The 12,906-nt window shown below is 48.8% G+C and overlaps 1 protein-coding gene across 2 annotated transcripts; it reads right to left on the bottom strand.

Annotated features, from left to right (window-relative positions):
• Positions 1–1,152: 1,152 nt before the first annotated feature.
• OTX2 (orthodenticle homeobox 2) lies at positions 1,153–5,236 on the bottom strand. 2 transcript variants are annotated; one of them, XM_032404606.1, is made up of 3 exons: positions 5,140–5,236; positions 3,926–4,077; positions 1,153–2,059 (listed from the first exon to the last, which is right to left on the bottom strand). In XM_032404606.1, the coding sequence occupies exons 1-3, from the start codon at positions 5,234–5,236 to the stop codon at positions 1,439–1,441; spliced, it is 870 nt and encodes a 289-aa protein (XP_032260497.1). In that variant the 3' UTR covers positions 1,153–1,438. The 2 variants fall into 2 exon arrangements, with proteins under 2 accessions (XP_032260497.1, XP_032260496.1); XM_032404605.1 differs by having other exon boundaries at positions 3,926–4,101.
• Positions 5,237–12,906: the final 7,670 nt, after the last annotated feature.

Below are 12,906 nucleotides of genomic sequence, written 5' to 3' on the forward strand. Positions count from 1 at the left end.
ATCAAATGAGAGAATAAAAACAAGGAATTCTTGTCATTTTCATTTTCTCTGAGGTACTACAACAGTTCTTCCCTTCTCACTTTAAAAAAAATTGATCTATGTTAAAACCTATCAATAAAGTGCCTAAGAAATCATTACGGTATGCGGCAGGGAGGGAAAAGCAAGGAGAGCAAGATCCTAATGACTATTAGGCTCTCCTATGTTCTATTCAGAGCAGTACTGGTGGAAGTCCCAAAAAAAGTTTATATACTGCAGTCACTCATACCTAGTTCATCCACAGACAAAACCAAAAATGCCTTTTAAATAAAGTTTACTAATTTCCTCTCTGACCTAAATAAAACATGTTTGGGGGAGGAGAGGCTGAATGTGGGCTTCTCATCCATAAATAGTGTATAAAATTAAACTGGACCCAATGTTGTGCTAGAACCATTTTAATATAATTATACATATCTGCCAAATCCAGGAAGAAAAGGTTTATGCATATATAACTTTTCCAGTTAACATCTGCAAGCATAAACGACAATGATCTCAGTTTATAAATTCATCAGGGTCAGAGCAATTGACCAATGTCTCTTTACTGCTAGGCTTACCAACAGTAAATTACAGATGAATTAGTGTCCTTTTGTTTCTCTTCTCTCACTCTCCTTGTCCAGAGACATTTTGTTGTAAAGTTTCAGTGCAGCTCACCTCCAGCCAAAGGTAATCTTTTTAGATAAGTACTCAGTTGCTCTGAATTTGCTTATAATTATAACCTATTTAATCACAGAAGAACCCCTGCAGAGATGGAGTTCAAGGTTGCATACAATAACAGGAGATCACAGTTTTGAAGTCTAGCACAGATTAAAAACCACAGATGTACCATTTATATAAGACACACACTGATTGTCTCTTAAACTACATATTGACTCCTTATGAACATTATTTTTTAAATAAAGTAGTGCATCTAGGACAATCAGTCGCACAATTCACACAGCCCTGAAAAGTTTTTCAGTGCCAACTACCAGTTGGTCATGAAACGTGAGTGAGCTTGAAGACACTGTCCATTCCTAAGATTCAACCACGGATTGGCTAAAACATTGGAACACCTCTGCTTAAGAAGGCTACCATGTCCTTCCCTCCTTTCCCTCACAATTTAGTTTTATTTTTGGTGGTGTTTGGTTGCACATGGCTAGAATGCTTTTGATCACTTTGCAAATCAGGAAAACCAATGATCTAAAACTATGACAGGATCTTAAGTAGACTGGTTTATCCATTTCAGGTTGCTGGTTGGTAGGCCCCTCTAAGGCCCTTCATTTTTCCTTCTATGCCTCCCGGAACATTGATCAGAAGATGAGTCTGAGCATCATCCCATCTAACTCTTTTAACCAATGCCTGGCTAAAACTGGAATGTCCAGCCCAGTATATTTAAAAATCACCCACAAAGAGGTTCTATGGATCTTCACAAAACCTGGAATTTCCATGAGGATGTCTGATCTTTATAATCCAAGCAGTCAGCATTGAAGTTAAGCTTCCAGGAGGCAGTTTGGTCCTTATAATCCAAGCAATCAGTGGTTGAGTTAAAACCCAAGCTTGAAGCGCCATATCCCTGGGTGGAAAGAGAAGCTGGGGACTGATTGAGATGGCTGGTGACTGCATTGGTACCCATGGGGCTGAGTGTGGCCCCTGGTCCAGGAAGCTGGTGATGCATTGGGGTCAAGTAAGATCCACAGTCCATGCCCCCAAAGTAGGAAGTTGAGCCAGCATATCCTTGACTATAACCTGAAGCCTGAGTATAGGTCATGGGATAGGACCTCTGCATGCAGGAAGAGGAGGTGGACAAGGGATCTGACAGTGGGGAGATGGAAGCTGGGCTCCAGATAGACACAGGAGCACTGCTGCTGGAAATGGCCGGGACTGAGGTGCTAGAGGGGGGAGTGAATTGGCCACTTGTTCCACTCTCTGAACTCACTTCCCGAGCTGGAGAGGTCTTCTTTTTGGCAGGTCTCACTTTGTTTTGACCTCCATTCTGTTGCTGCTGCTGTTGTTGGCGGCACTTAGCTCTCCGATTCTTAAACCATACCTTGAAAGGGAAAGAAACTTCTTTAACATGGTTTCAGTAAGGACAAGAGTGGCTCCCAGATTATAGGTGAGCTAAGCAGACAATCTGTCCTGCCACTGAAAACCTATGCTATGGTACTTTTATATATACACCCCTGGAATTTTAAGAAAGTGGGGAGGCTCTGTCTAAAAGCACTGGACTCCTAGCCCAGAATAATAAATCCTATGGCTAAAAATTTTCCCTCTCATTTTCCTATCTCATTACTTTACCTCAAATACACACATACACATAGACCCAGTGTTACTGTGGAACACTCTTACAGTGGAATACAATGTATCTATGTCTTCTGGAGGGAAACACAGAGGTGAGAGAGAAGGATTCTGTTGTTACTAGCCAACAAGAACAGCCTAAATTCAAGGTTTACAGTCCATCTCCGGGGAATAACTGCTAATCACTCTACCTTTTTCTCTCCTTGAAAGACTCACAAAAGCAAGCTCCAAGGAGAAGTGATCCTGTTGAAGACGGAGGTCTGAAAGCCACTATTTGCTGAAATCTTTACGGTAAGTGGAATGACTTGTATGTAGTCTGCTTTGAGCTTGAGGACAGACTTCTCAGCTCATCTCAAGTCTGACACTGGAGTCTCTGACTTCAGGGTAGTGCCACTCAGCACACGGATTCAGTTTCCTGTACTATGTTCACTGGCTCGTCAATTTAAGCCTCTGCCTGCAACTCTGAAGATTCTCATTACCAGCCCTGTTCATGTTCTGCAATGACGGAGCAGTGTTTGGTGTGTGAGGGGGCCTATCAAAGAAACTACCACCCTTTTTTGAGAGAAACTACAGGCATTTTCTGAGCAACAAGTCCTTAGTGGTCTTGAATGAGCTCAACATATGGGTATGTTAACTGTACCACCAAGGCTGAGCATATCACCACAGATCATTCAGAGCCATTTGTTTTCTTTCAGTGAAGACTTGAGTTCAAGCTTCACAAATGCTTCTTCCATCTTACTTTGAAAAGTCTTTTTCCTGGTTTGCAGTTTATACTGGTATGTCCTAGGTGAAGGGCAGTCCCAGGTGTGTGTGTGTGTGTTTAGGTGCTAAACATTCTTTCAAGAGAACTCTGTATGGTGTTTGCATTTCAGAAAAGTTGGAGATTACTTTCCCTCTCCAGCTTCAGGTCAAGTTAAGCGGGGGGGGGGGGGGGGGGGGGGGGGGGGGGGGGGGGGGTGTCACTGAGGATATTGCGTTGGTAGTTTATCTGCTGAATGGCTCAGAGCTAGCAAATTCTGTTCAATCCCTAAGAAGTCAAAGAAAACACTTTTATTGTGTAATTTCTTTGGTAAGAGCACCAGCTGCTTCTACAGCCTGGCTCTACCACCCAACTGTCGTGTGACCTTGAGCAAGTCATTTACTCCATTTCTTCACCTGTTAAAAATATTGGGACTATCCAGAGCTAAGCTTCTTTCATCCCTAAAAGTAGATGAAAATGGGGTAGGATTTCCACATGGGGAAAGGGAAGGAAGTATTAAAATATTAAGTAACTGTCCTTGAAATCTGCCCAGGCCGGGCCTCTGTTGGCTGAGGACCCAAGAGCTCTAGAATTGTGCTTTATTACTGCAGCTAAATCACCAGTCTTACCTTACAACCTAGGCCAGAAGGCTCTTGTTTATAGGACTGGGTGGGGGTGGGGGGACAAAAAGGCGATGAGGAGTAATCAGGCACGTGAAGGGGCCTTAGAAGAGTTTACTGGCCTCCAATGAGCGCTCAGTTTCAAGCCTTCCTTTGGTCCTCTCTAAGACCTGGGACTCTCCTGGGTCCTCGACATATACCGTGCTCAGGGGAGGGGTGGCACGGTCAGGAAGGATGGTTCTATCTACATCTGCCCTACCTGCACCCTGGACTCGGGCAAGTTGATTTTCAGCGCCACCTCCTCCCGCATGAAGATGTCTGGGTACCGGGTCTTAGCAAATAGAGCTTCCAGCACGTCTAGCTGCGCCCGGGTGAACGTCGTCCTTTCCCGGCGCTGTTTCCGGGGAGTGGCTGCGGGACAAGAAGCCCAGGGCCCTTTAGGGTGGGGGAGCAGTTTCTCAGTCATAGGGGTCTCTGTGGGGGCTCTGACTCCCCCGACCCCCACTCCCAGCACTTCCCTCGTCCTCCCAGCCCTGCAACCCCGAGCCTATCAGTGTTTTCCCCACCCCCCCCTCCCTGGGCCTGGGCTCCTCCAGTGAACACTGGGTCGCAAGACACACACTGTCCCTTCCACGGGAGGCCTCCCACTCCACCTGACGTCGGGGATCGCTCCAGCCAGAGCGGCCCTTTGATAGCTAACGAATGAAATAAAAGAGAGCCAAAATCCAAAAACCCCTCAAAATCAACCCCTAAACCACAACACAAACAAAAAATCCATTCCCTGAAGTCAAAGGATCCTGGAGGACCCGCAGTTCAGACTGATGGGGTGAAATCCTGATCCTGCTCGAGATCCTGGCTTTTAGGACTCCAAGGGCCTTTGTTCCTCCATCTTTAAAATGGGGGCATATTTAAAACTTCTACAAGGACTAAAAACAAAACAAAACAAACCCCCAGATCTGACTGGAAAGGAAAGCACCCGTACCCAGGGTAAATCACACCTCTAAGGATTAGAGGCAGAGGGCCTGGAGGTCAGAGGGGAAGCCCCAGGCATGGTGGGGAGAATTTAGGAGGCCCCAAGCATGGCGGGGAGAATTTAGGAGAGACCCAGCTTCTCAAAGAGGGCACTTCCGAAGAACTGGGCTTCAAGATATGGGCAGAGGCAGTAACCTTCCTCCCCCCCACCCCACAGTGTGTGTCCCCCATTCACTCCAGTTAAGAATAAAGCGTTGTGAGTTTCTCCAAGTGTTGCGGGATCCACCTACTCCCTCCAGCCCCTATTCTTCCCTCAGGCCGGTTAAGTGCCCTGTGGCTCTGAACTGCTTCTTAGAAGGAAAACCCAGTGGGGACACCACGCCTGGAGCTGGAGTGGGGCAGCACGACCGTCAAACCCAGTGCTCCGGCAGAAAGGGTGTCACATCCCCGAGGGGCGGGCGTGGGGAAAGGTGGGGCAGGAGTGCCGCGAGGCTCACTTACCCGGGTAGCCCACTGAAGGGTGCAGCAAGTCCATGCCCGAGGTGGTCAGACTCAGCCCATTGACGGCGTAAGGCGGTTGCTTAAGATAAGACATCATGCTAAGGTTGTTTGGAGGCGCAAAATCGGCCCAAATCGGGGGGACCCAGCCAGAAGGTCTCGCTTCGCCGGGAGTGGACAGATTCAGGGTCCTTGGTGTGTGGGTTGGGAGCAGTTAACTATGGACAAAGCAAACAAACAAACAGAGGTGCTGGTTTACTGCTTCGCAGGCGGCAGCTCTTCCACGTTCCACCACTAACTTGAAAAGAGCCTGGGCTATGCAAGGTAGAGGCTTTTAAAGGACTTGCAACCCACCCCCCACCCCCACCCCCAGCTGCTCTGGAACTAGAGGGGAGGGAGAGAGACCAGATAAACCTGTCTTCCCCACCCCCACCCTAAACTTAAAAAAAAAAAAAGTACCAGAAGAAAGCAATTACAATCTGCCTTCCCCAAGAACAAAACCCCACGCCTTCAAATGCACACATTGCATTCCTATCCCTACATTTGCATAGGACTCATTGGCTGGCACTAGCTAATTGTCTCAAACAAAACTTGATTGGGGCCATTTGCAGAGACAAAGAACTCTTTGGCTAAATAAATAATGCTGATAACAAAGCCCATTGGTGAGAAACAAAGAAACAATTCAAGAAATCTACCTCTCCCCAGACTGTTGCCTTTCCAAGGCAAATTTTAATTACCTTAGCTTTTTACCACTTTTAACTGCTGTGATCCTAAAATGTCAGTGCATTTAACATCTAAAATACCAACTTGCTAATCGACAAACTTGAGAAAACTGCTCAACCGCTATTACTTCACATTTGAAGTCATTTCCAGTAATCATTTTCACCTAATTAGTAGTCTGGGTAATTAGATTTTGAGGTAAGTAACAGATTTATTAAGGTTTTGGAGGACCTTGATTATGTGTCTAAAGAACTAAAGCTAAACAAACAAGTATTTAACTTTTTAATCGACACCCATCAAATATTTAAACATACTGCAAAAAAAAAAAACAACTTAAAGATTGGCATGAGGTTTGCTAGAAATTCTGAAGTTAGAATCCCACCAATCAGATAATGACAGGCCCCCACATTTGCAAGTAGAAAGGGTGTGCATTTGTAGTGCAAGCCGCTTCCATGTTGATTTTGATGTTGTGGAGGCTGCAGATCCTGCAGGAGGCAAATTTTCAGACATTTGGGTCCTCAGCAACTAGAGCAGAGTTTCTTGTTAATTCCGGCTGCTTTTTGCACATTTTAGTTTTGAAGAAAGTAGATACACAACACCCACAGTTGTGAAACTAATAGAATTTCTCCCTACCTTTCAAGTTTCCTACAATCCTATAAGAAAAAGAGCTCAGGGAGGCAAAAGAAAGGAAGAAAAAGAAAAGTTATTTACTTTCTTCAGCTGAGTGTCTCTCACTGCCCCAAGCAAAGGGATCCAAAATGGATGTTAATATGGGCTGACAGTTTTCAAGTCTGGCTTTTATTTGCTTAAAAAATGGCACTTATCTTGCAAGGATCTCTACTTTGCAACTTTGACACTATGAGAGACTGCTTCAAAATGGCGGATACAAGATTAGGAGAAGTTCCCTCTTACTTTGACAAAGGTCCTACTGAGTTTTCAGGATCGGGTTTTCATATTTACATTGCTTTAGAAATCAAGGCACAAAATTCTACAAATGGAACTCCGTCACTGCAACTTCTTCCTGATTTAAATTCATAGCACAAAAATCATGCTTTTCCATCCTCAGATCTAATTCAATGTAATTTTATAAATACCCTTCTCGGAGGACTTTGTACTATCTCATCAATAGAACTAATTTAGTTGCTGCTACAACAAAGACTTCATATTTTCTGCTCTCTTTTCAAGACATAGTTATTTGGAAGCTGTGAAAATAATTTTGCTTTAAAATAGTCATTTTATTTGTCTAAGTAGCCTCTAAGCTGGAGTTTTCTCTTGTTTAATACAATATGTTGGAAAAGTTCTGAACTACTATAGAAAAAAATAAAATCAAAGCAGATGTACACATGAGAAATACGGAATTGTTCTTACATGTAGAGCTCTCACCCAATTAGAAAAGTCTGATTCAGAAAGTGGCACATTCCAACATAAAAAGCAGTAACGGATAGAAAGCAGTAGGCAAAGATCCTTCTTGGAGCTCCTCTGCCCTTACCATCGCAAAAATCACTAAAATTTAGGGATAAACTGTTTTCGCTTTTACTACTGTATGCATCTTTAAAAGAAAAAGAAAAGTACCCCCAGATAAAACTACTAAGTCCTCTCAGCAGCCGGTCTAGGTATGCACTCTCCAAAGAAGAGGCCATGGGCCCTTCCATCTAACTTTCAAAGCCCCCAAAGAACACCTTTCTCCCTTACTCTCTAAGCCGAGCCCAGAAGGGGAAACAGAAATAGCCCGTCAAAAATATAAGCTTCACTATGATTGCTCATGAGGTGGCCGCTGGAGAACTCCTACCTACGGGAGCGGGTGACGGTCGTCCGGCGAGTGCCCGCAGCCGGTGGGCGCCCGCACCTCCGGGCGCGAGTGCCTCGGTCCGGCGTCCCTGCCCGCAGCCCCGCAGTCCTGGCGCCCCAGGTCCGGCTCCACTGTCCGCCCCGGCCCGCGCCGCCTTATATCTAACGGTCAATTCGTGCAATCTGTCGCTCTTCCCCCCTCCCCCCGCATCTCCCCCCCCCCTTGTTTTTTTTTTTCTACCAAGGAGCCCATCTACCAGTTGCTGTGTCCTCGCTCAATAATAATTACCTCGTCCAAGAATTAATTATAATAAATGTTTTCTTGATAAACTAACGAGATAATCCGAGGGGCACACGTCCCTTAATTACAGGCCGCCGTGCTCAGCTCTGCTTCTCGTCCGGGCTGATTAATTTTCTGCATGATGGAAAAGAAACAAAACTACGCGGACTGGCGACTGGCCTGTGGCTCGGAAGACAGCGAAGAGCAAGAGGAGAGAAAGAAAAGAGGAGAGATGTGGGCACCGCGGAAACAGCCGGCGCGGGCCTCCCTCTCCGGCGAACTCCAGTGAAAGTTTCTGGCCTCAGGGAATCGAACAGCGCTGCCGCCCGCGAGGGAGGGAGGAAGAAACGTGCCAAAAGGGTTGGCCTTGACTATTAATTATGGTGAGGAGAAAGCCCCAGTGTTAGCTGTGTGAGGAGAGGTCTGGGTGTCTACCTTCCTTTGGGGGGAGGAGTTTCCTCTCCAACTCGTCTCCCTGTGCTAATAACTTTTGGTGCCTGGAAAAAGTCCCGAAGTGAGTGGGAGAAATCCTGACCCCGAAGCTCTAGGACGGAGGGGAGGATTTCCAGGAGCGACTGCCCCCGTCCCCTCCCAAGTCATCCACCACTCCAGGGTCAACGCAGCCCGGCCTTCTGTCTCCACACCCCACTTCTGTCTGTAAAGGAGGAAAAAGCCAACTCGGTGGAGTTCTGACGCGGGACTGGGATTTCAAAAAATGTGTTCTGAAATCGGACTGTGATTTTAAGAGAACGCATCAACACGGAGACTTCTCTGGAGTTGGCGGCGTGACACGTCGCCGAGGCAGGCTGCTGGCAGAGACCTGATGGTCCTCCCTGGGTGGACCGAGAACGGAGGCTGGGCCTCAGGGCACCCCTCGACCCCGGCCCGGCCCCACGACACCCGGTTGTCCCCGAGCCCGGGAGGGGAGCGCGCGAACGCGCACGCAGGCCGCGGCGCTGCCCCCGTTCCAGAACGGCGGAGGGGGCGCCTTCCCCAATGTAAGGATTCCTGTCCCCGGCCCCGCCGCGGCCTCGGGCGGACCAGGAGCCACTCACCAACACTTCTGCCAGCCCCAGGTGTTTGCGGAGGGCTGTACGGGGTGGGCCCGGAACAATCCCGGGCTAAGTCACGTTGCAAAACGACTCTCCTGCTCTCGCTCGGCCTGGTGACCCGGGTCTTGGACCACGACAACTGGGGATGGGGGAGTTACTGCACTCCCAGGTTATTGTGGGGGGAGAAAAGTGGCGATCAAAAAGGAAAAGAAGACCTGGTGGCCTTTGGAAGAGGCCGAGAACGGAGGGCGAATCTTGGTGAGCTGCTCTTGGCTCTGGGGAAAGGGGACCGGAAAGAGAGCAGCGAGCGCCGGGCGGACCAGCTCCCGGCCGCTCCACGCCTCCTCGGTTATCCGCTCGCGTTTCCTCTCACGTTCATTAGGGGCAGGCAGGGGGGTCGAGCTGCGACCGTCTTCACCCGCCGATCCAAGAGCTAGTCGGGCTTCGGGCACGCTGGCTCTAGAAGACGCCTATCTTATTATTATCCATCCATCTAGCTACATCTGCATCTTTTTGTCTCTGACTCTGAAAATGTCCTTGAGATCAGTGCAAATGACCCAACCACATCTGAGGGCCAAAACGCAAAATAGCAGGGAGAAATGGGCGTTGACATAAAACAAAACCACAAACAAAACCCGTCCGAAACACCCCACATTAGCCTCGCAGGGTTTCCACGACGTTTGGCGGAAGCAGCGACCCCAGGAGCGCGCTGCCTCCCCTCCTCCCACTCCCGCCCTCACCTCCAGATCATACATTTTTCGCAATGATCGTTACTACACCTAAAAATTTACGAGGGAGAAAAATACAGCATGCTTCGGAAGAACTCCGCGTTCGCAGAAGTGTGTATCAGTCGGTCTATTGGAGGTACCGGGCGATGGTAGTCAGAGGGACACATGGATATGGACAGGCAGACAAGACAGACGGAGACTTACCTTACAGCCGCATGGGAAGTTAGAAAAAAATTAAATTATCCTTCAAAATTCCAAATAGCCCGCTATCCTAAAAGAAATCAAGAGTATTGAGTTAGAAATCTTGCAGTCTTCACCCCTCCATAAAAAGTCAAACAACGAAAAAAAATTTAAAGAGTAGAAAATGAGGAAAGTAGCTCGAGTTCGAAACACGCGTGGGTCCCTCTGTGATACATACAAAGTAGACGTGATGAGGGCTGTTCTAGCGATTTTTATTTTTAATAACAGTGGAGGCTGAGTTGGAGCTGAGGTCGGTTCCGCTCTCAGGGAGATTTGCTGAGAAAGCGCCTCTCTGGCAACTTTTTGACGCAAACTCTCCAACCAATGGCAGGGAGAGAATGATTGACACATCTAAGCCAGAGGGAAAATAATAAAAACACACAACAGGGGGAGGAAAACAGGCCGCTGCTGCACGGGGGGACGAGCAGGCAACAAATCCAGGCCTCCGACATTACCAGAATGTTCTTGAAAGACACTGGGCTCCCCTTAAAATATACATTATGGGCCGGAGCTTGTGAACTAATTGTATAATTAAAATGATGGACAGGGAGGCCTCCCTTACCTTTCTTCTCCTTTTCTTTTCCTTCCGTCCCCCCCCCTTTTGTTTTGTTTTGATTTTAAGGAAGAGGAGAAAGGAAACCCATACAATAAGATGGAAAGATAAAAATATTTAGGGGAATGCTGGAGAAGAGCGAGGGTGGAGGTAACTGGGTTATCTCATTCAACGGCAGCAATAAGCATGTAGATCAAACGCAAAAAACAAGTCAGGCTGAAGCCTAAAACCACCACTATGCCATTTTAACTAGGGTCAGACCACGCTGAGGGCCAGAAAGGGTAAAAAAAAGGAGGCCTGGGAGTGAGGTGTGGGCGTGTAGGCAAGAGAAAGACAGATACACAAGTCCAAGAACAAACTATTTTCAAAAACTCAGTGTCTCTCCCACTCGTTGCGCCCTTATAAATATTCCCTGGTCCCCGAAGCGAGAGACTCGGACTCCTGGTATCTGCGCAGGGTTTTTAGAGTTTGAAGGAGCCCAAGGCAGCCTGCAAAGAACACGAGCGGGGAATCTAACCCCGGGGCCGGTTTGGGGAAACAACAGGAGCCAGGTCAGGATTCGGGGATGGAAGAGGGGTCTGGCTGGACACCCAGGGAGGGAGCGAACGCCGGAGGCCTGGGCTGGAAACAGTTTCCGCGTTAAAACAAACGCTACTCAATGCCCGCCGGCGGGGCCTGGAGCTAACAGCCCGCGCTGCCCGAGCCGGGGGCTGAGAGCCCGGAGGCGGGAGAGTGGCGGCACCAGGGGACCCGAGCCAGAGAGCGAGCCCCAGCCTAACTTTAATGCCTGGCACAGAGAGCGGGACCCGACAGCTTTCAAACCGATCTGAGTCCCTAGAAAAGCAGCAGCAGATTGGGCGGCGGGGGGCGGGAGGGGGGGCACAAGAGGACCGGCTGAGGGTGTGTGAGTGGTGGGTAGGGGGAGCAGAAGACATTTCTTCCCTCACAACTCCCAATGCCGGAGAAGAAAAATAAAATCTCTTTCTAAACACCCTCCCCCTTCAACCACCACCACCACCACCACCACGGCAAGTGGGCCCAAAGAAACAGCTCGCTGCCTTTAATTTGGGGACCTATGTTAATGAAGTTGGTAATTAATTCGTCGCTTTGTTGTCGGTTCTTATACTGTATGTGTAATCAAATGTGGCCGTCCTTGGGATTTACAGCAATTAACGAATTACGGGAGTGCGCACGAGGCAGCAAGCGCTCGGCAGCCCGGCTGGGCTCCCGCTCCGGCGCGGCCTGGGGCTGGGCGCTCGGCGGCCGCGGCCAGCCTCGCAGGTGTCTCTAGAGCTTTGGGCCCCCGCGTCCCAACGAGCCCCCGAGCGGCCCCAGGGTCAGCCCAGCAACTCCCGAGCCCTCAGCACCCGCTCCAGTCCGAAGAGACCCGCTGGCTGTCGCGTTCCCAGGAGTCGCGACTTTCTGGGGTCCCGGGCTGGGGGGGAGGGTGAGTACAGACCTTTTTTTTCTCACCCCGCCCCCACTGTACAGAAACACTTGGCGACTGCTCCCCCCTCCCCGGCCTTTAATTGGGGGAGGGAGGGGAGAGCGACAAATGCCCTAGGCGGTCTGGCCCATCGGTTGGGAGCACTTGGCCAGTGCTTTCGGTGAAGGAAGGGCAAATCCACCCAGATCCCCTGAACCAGAGCCTCCTTCCTACCCGAGAAAAGACAGTGTTTCTCCCAGTTTGATTGCAATGATATTTAAAGCATCAAAGAACGAAAAAGAAAAATGGACGTTGTGCGTCTGGCAGAGGGGAAGGGCCGGAGGGAGGCCTTGGGGACAGTGGGGGTCGGGGGGGGGGGGGGGATGGGTGGAGAAATATCAGAACACGCACTTGTGATCTCCACGAAGTAAGGGAAGCATTTTAGACTGGGAGATCTATCTGCCGTGGGGTCCAGGGTTGTGGGAAAACCCTCAAGACCTACGTAGAGGTTTGCGGTGTCCTCTCAGTTGGCGGGGGCAGCTGAATCTCCCTGAAAATTCCCGGGTTCTGTTCGACAAGGGCAGATTTCAGCGCCGTGGGGCGTGGGAGGGCTTTTCCCTTTACAGCGGCTGGGAGCAGCCCGCTCTCGCTTCTCCTTTGCCCTTTAGTCTAATAACTTCGCAGAAATGCAGGACCAATAAACCACGAGTTGGAAATGGACAGTGTTAAATAAACAAGGGTCTCTTTAAAATTCTCATCCACTTCAGATGTCTAAAGTAAGATTGTGATGATTTTGTCACGGTTTGGTAAATTTACCCCTTTAAGAGGCTTTCATAAATCCCAGAACACACCTTCAGCCAGATTTGAATATAGATTTAGGTTTTAAAACCCAGAAGCTGGAAACGCCGCTTTATCAAAGAGAATTTCCCTTTAGCTTAGCAATGTGCTGAAGCTCTTAAAAGATTGGATCTGAGGGAGAGAGA

The sequence above is a fragment of the Phoca vitulina genome, unplaced genomic scaffold, assembly GCF_004348235.1.
Source record: "Phoca vitulina isolate PV1807 unplaced genomic scaffold, GSC_HSeal_1.0 scaffold7, whole genome shotgun sequence".
Lineage (NCBI taxonomy): Eukaryota > Metazoa > Chordata > Mammalia > Carnivora > Phocidae > Phoca > Phoca vitulina.

Excerpts from the sequence above, each read along its gene's own strand:
- OTX2 (XM_032404605.1), bottom strand. The coding sequence starts at position 5,236 with ATGATGTCTTATCTTAAGCAACCGCCTTACGCCGTCAATGGGCTGAGT. Across the intron at positions 4,102-5,139 it reads CCCTTCAGTGGGCTACCCGG|GGCCCTGGGCTTCTTGTCCC; the intron begins GTAAGTGAGCCT and ends CCCACCCTAAAG. Across the intron at positions 2,060-3,925 it reads TGCCCGAGTCCAGGGTGCAG|GTATGGTTTAAGAATCGGAG; the intron begins GTAGGGCAGATG and ends TTCCCTTTCAAG.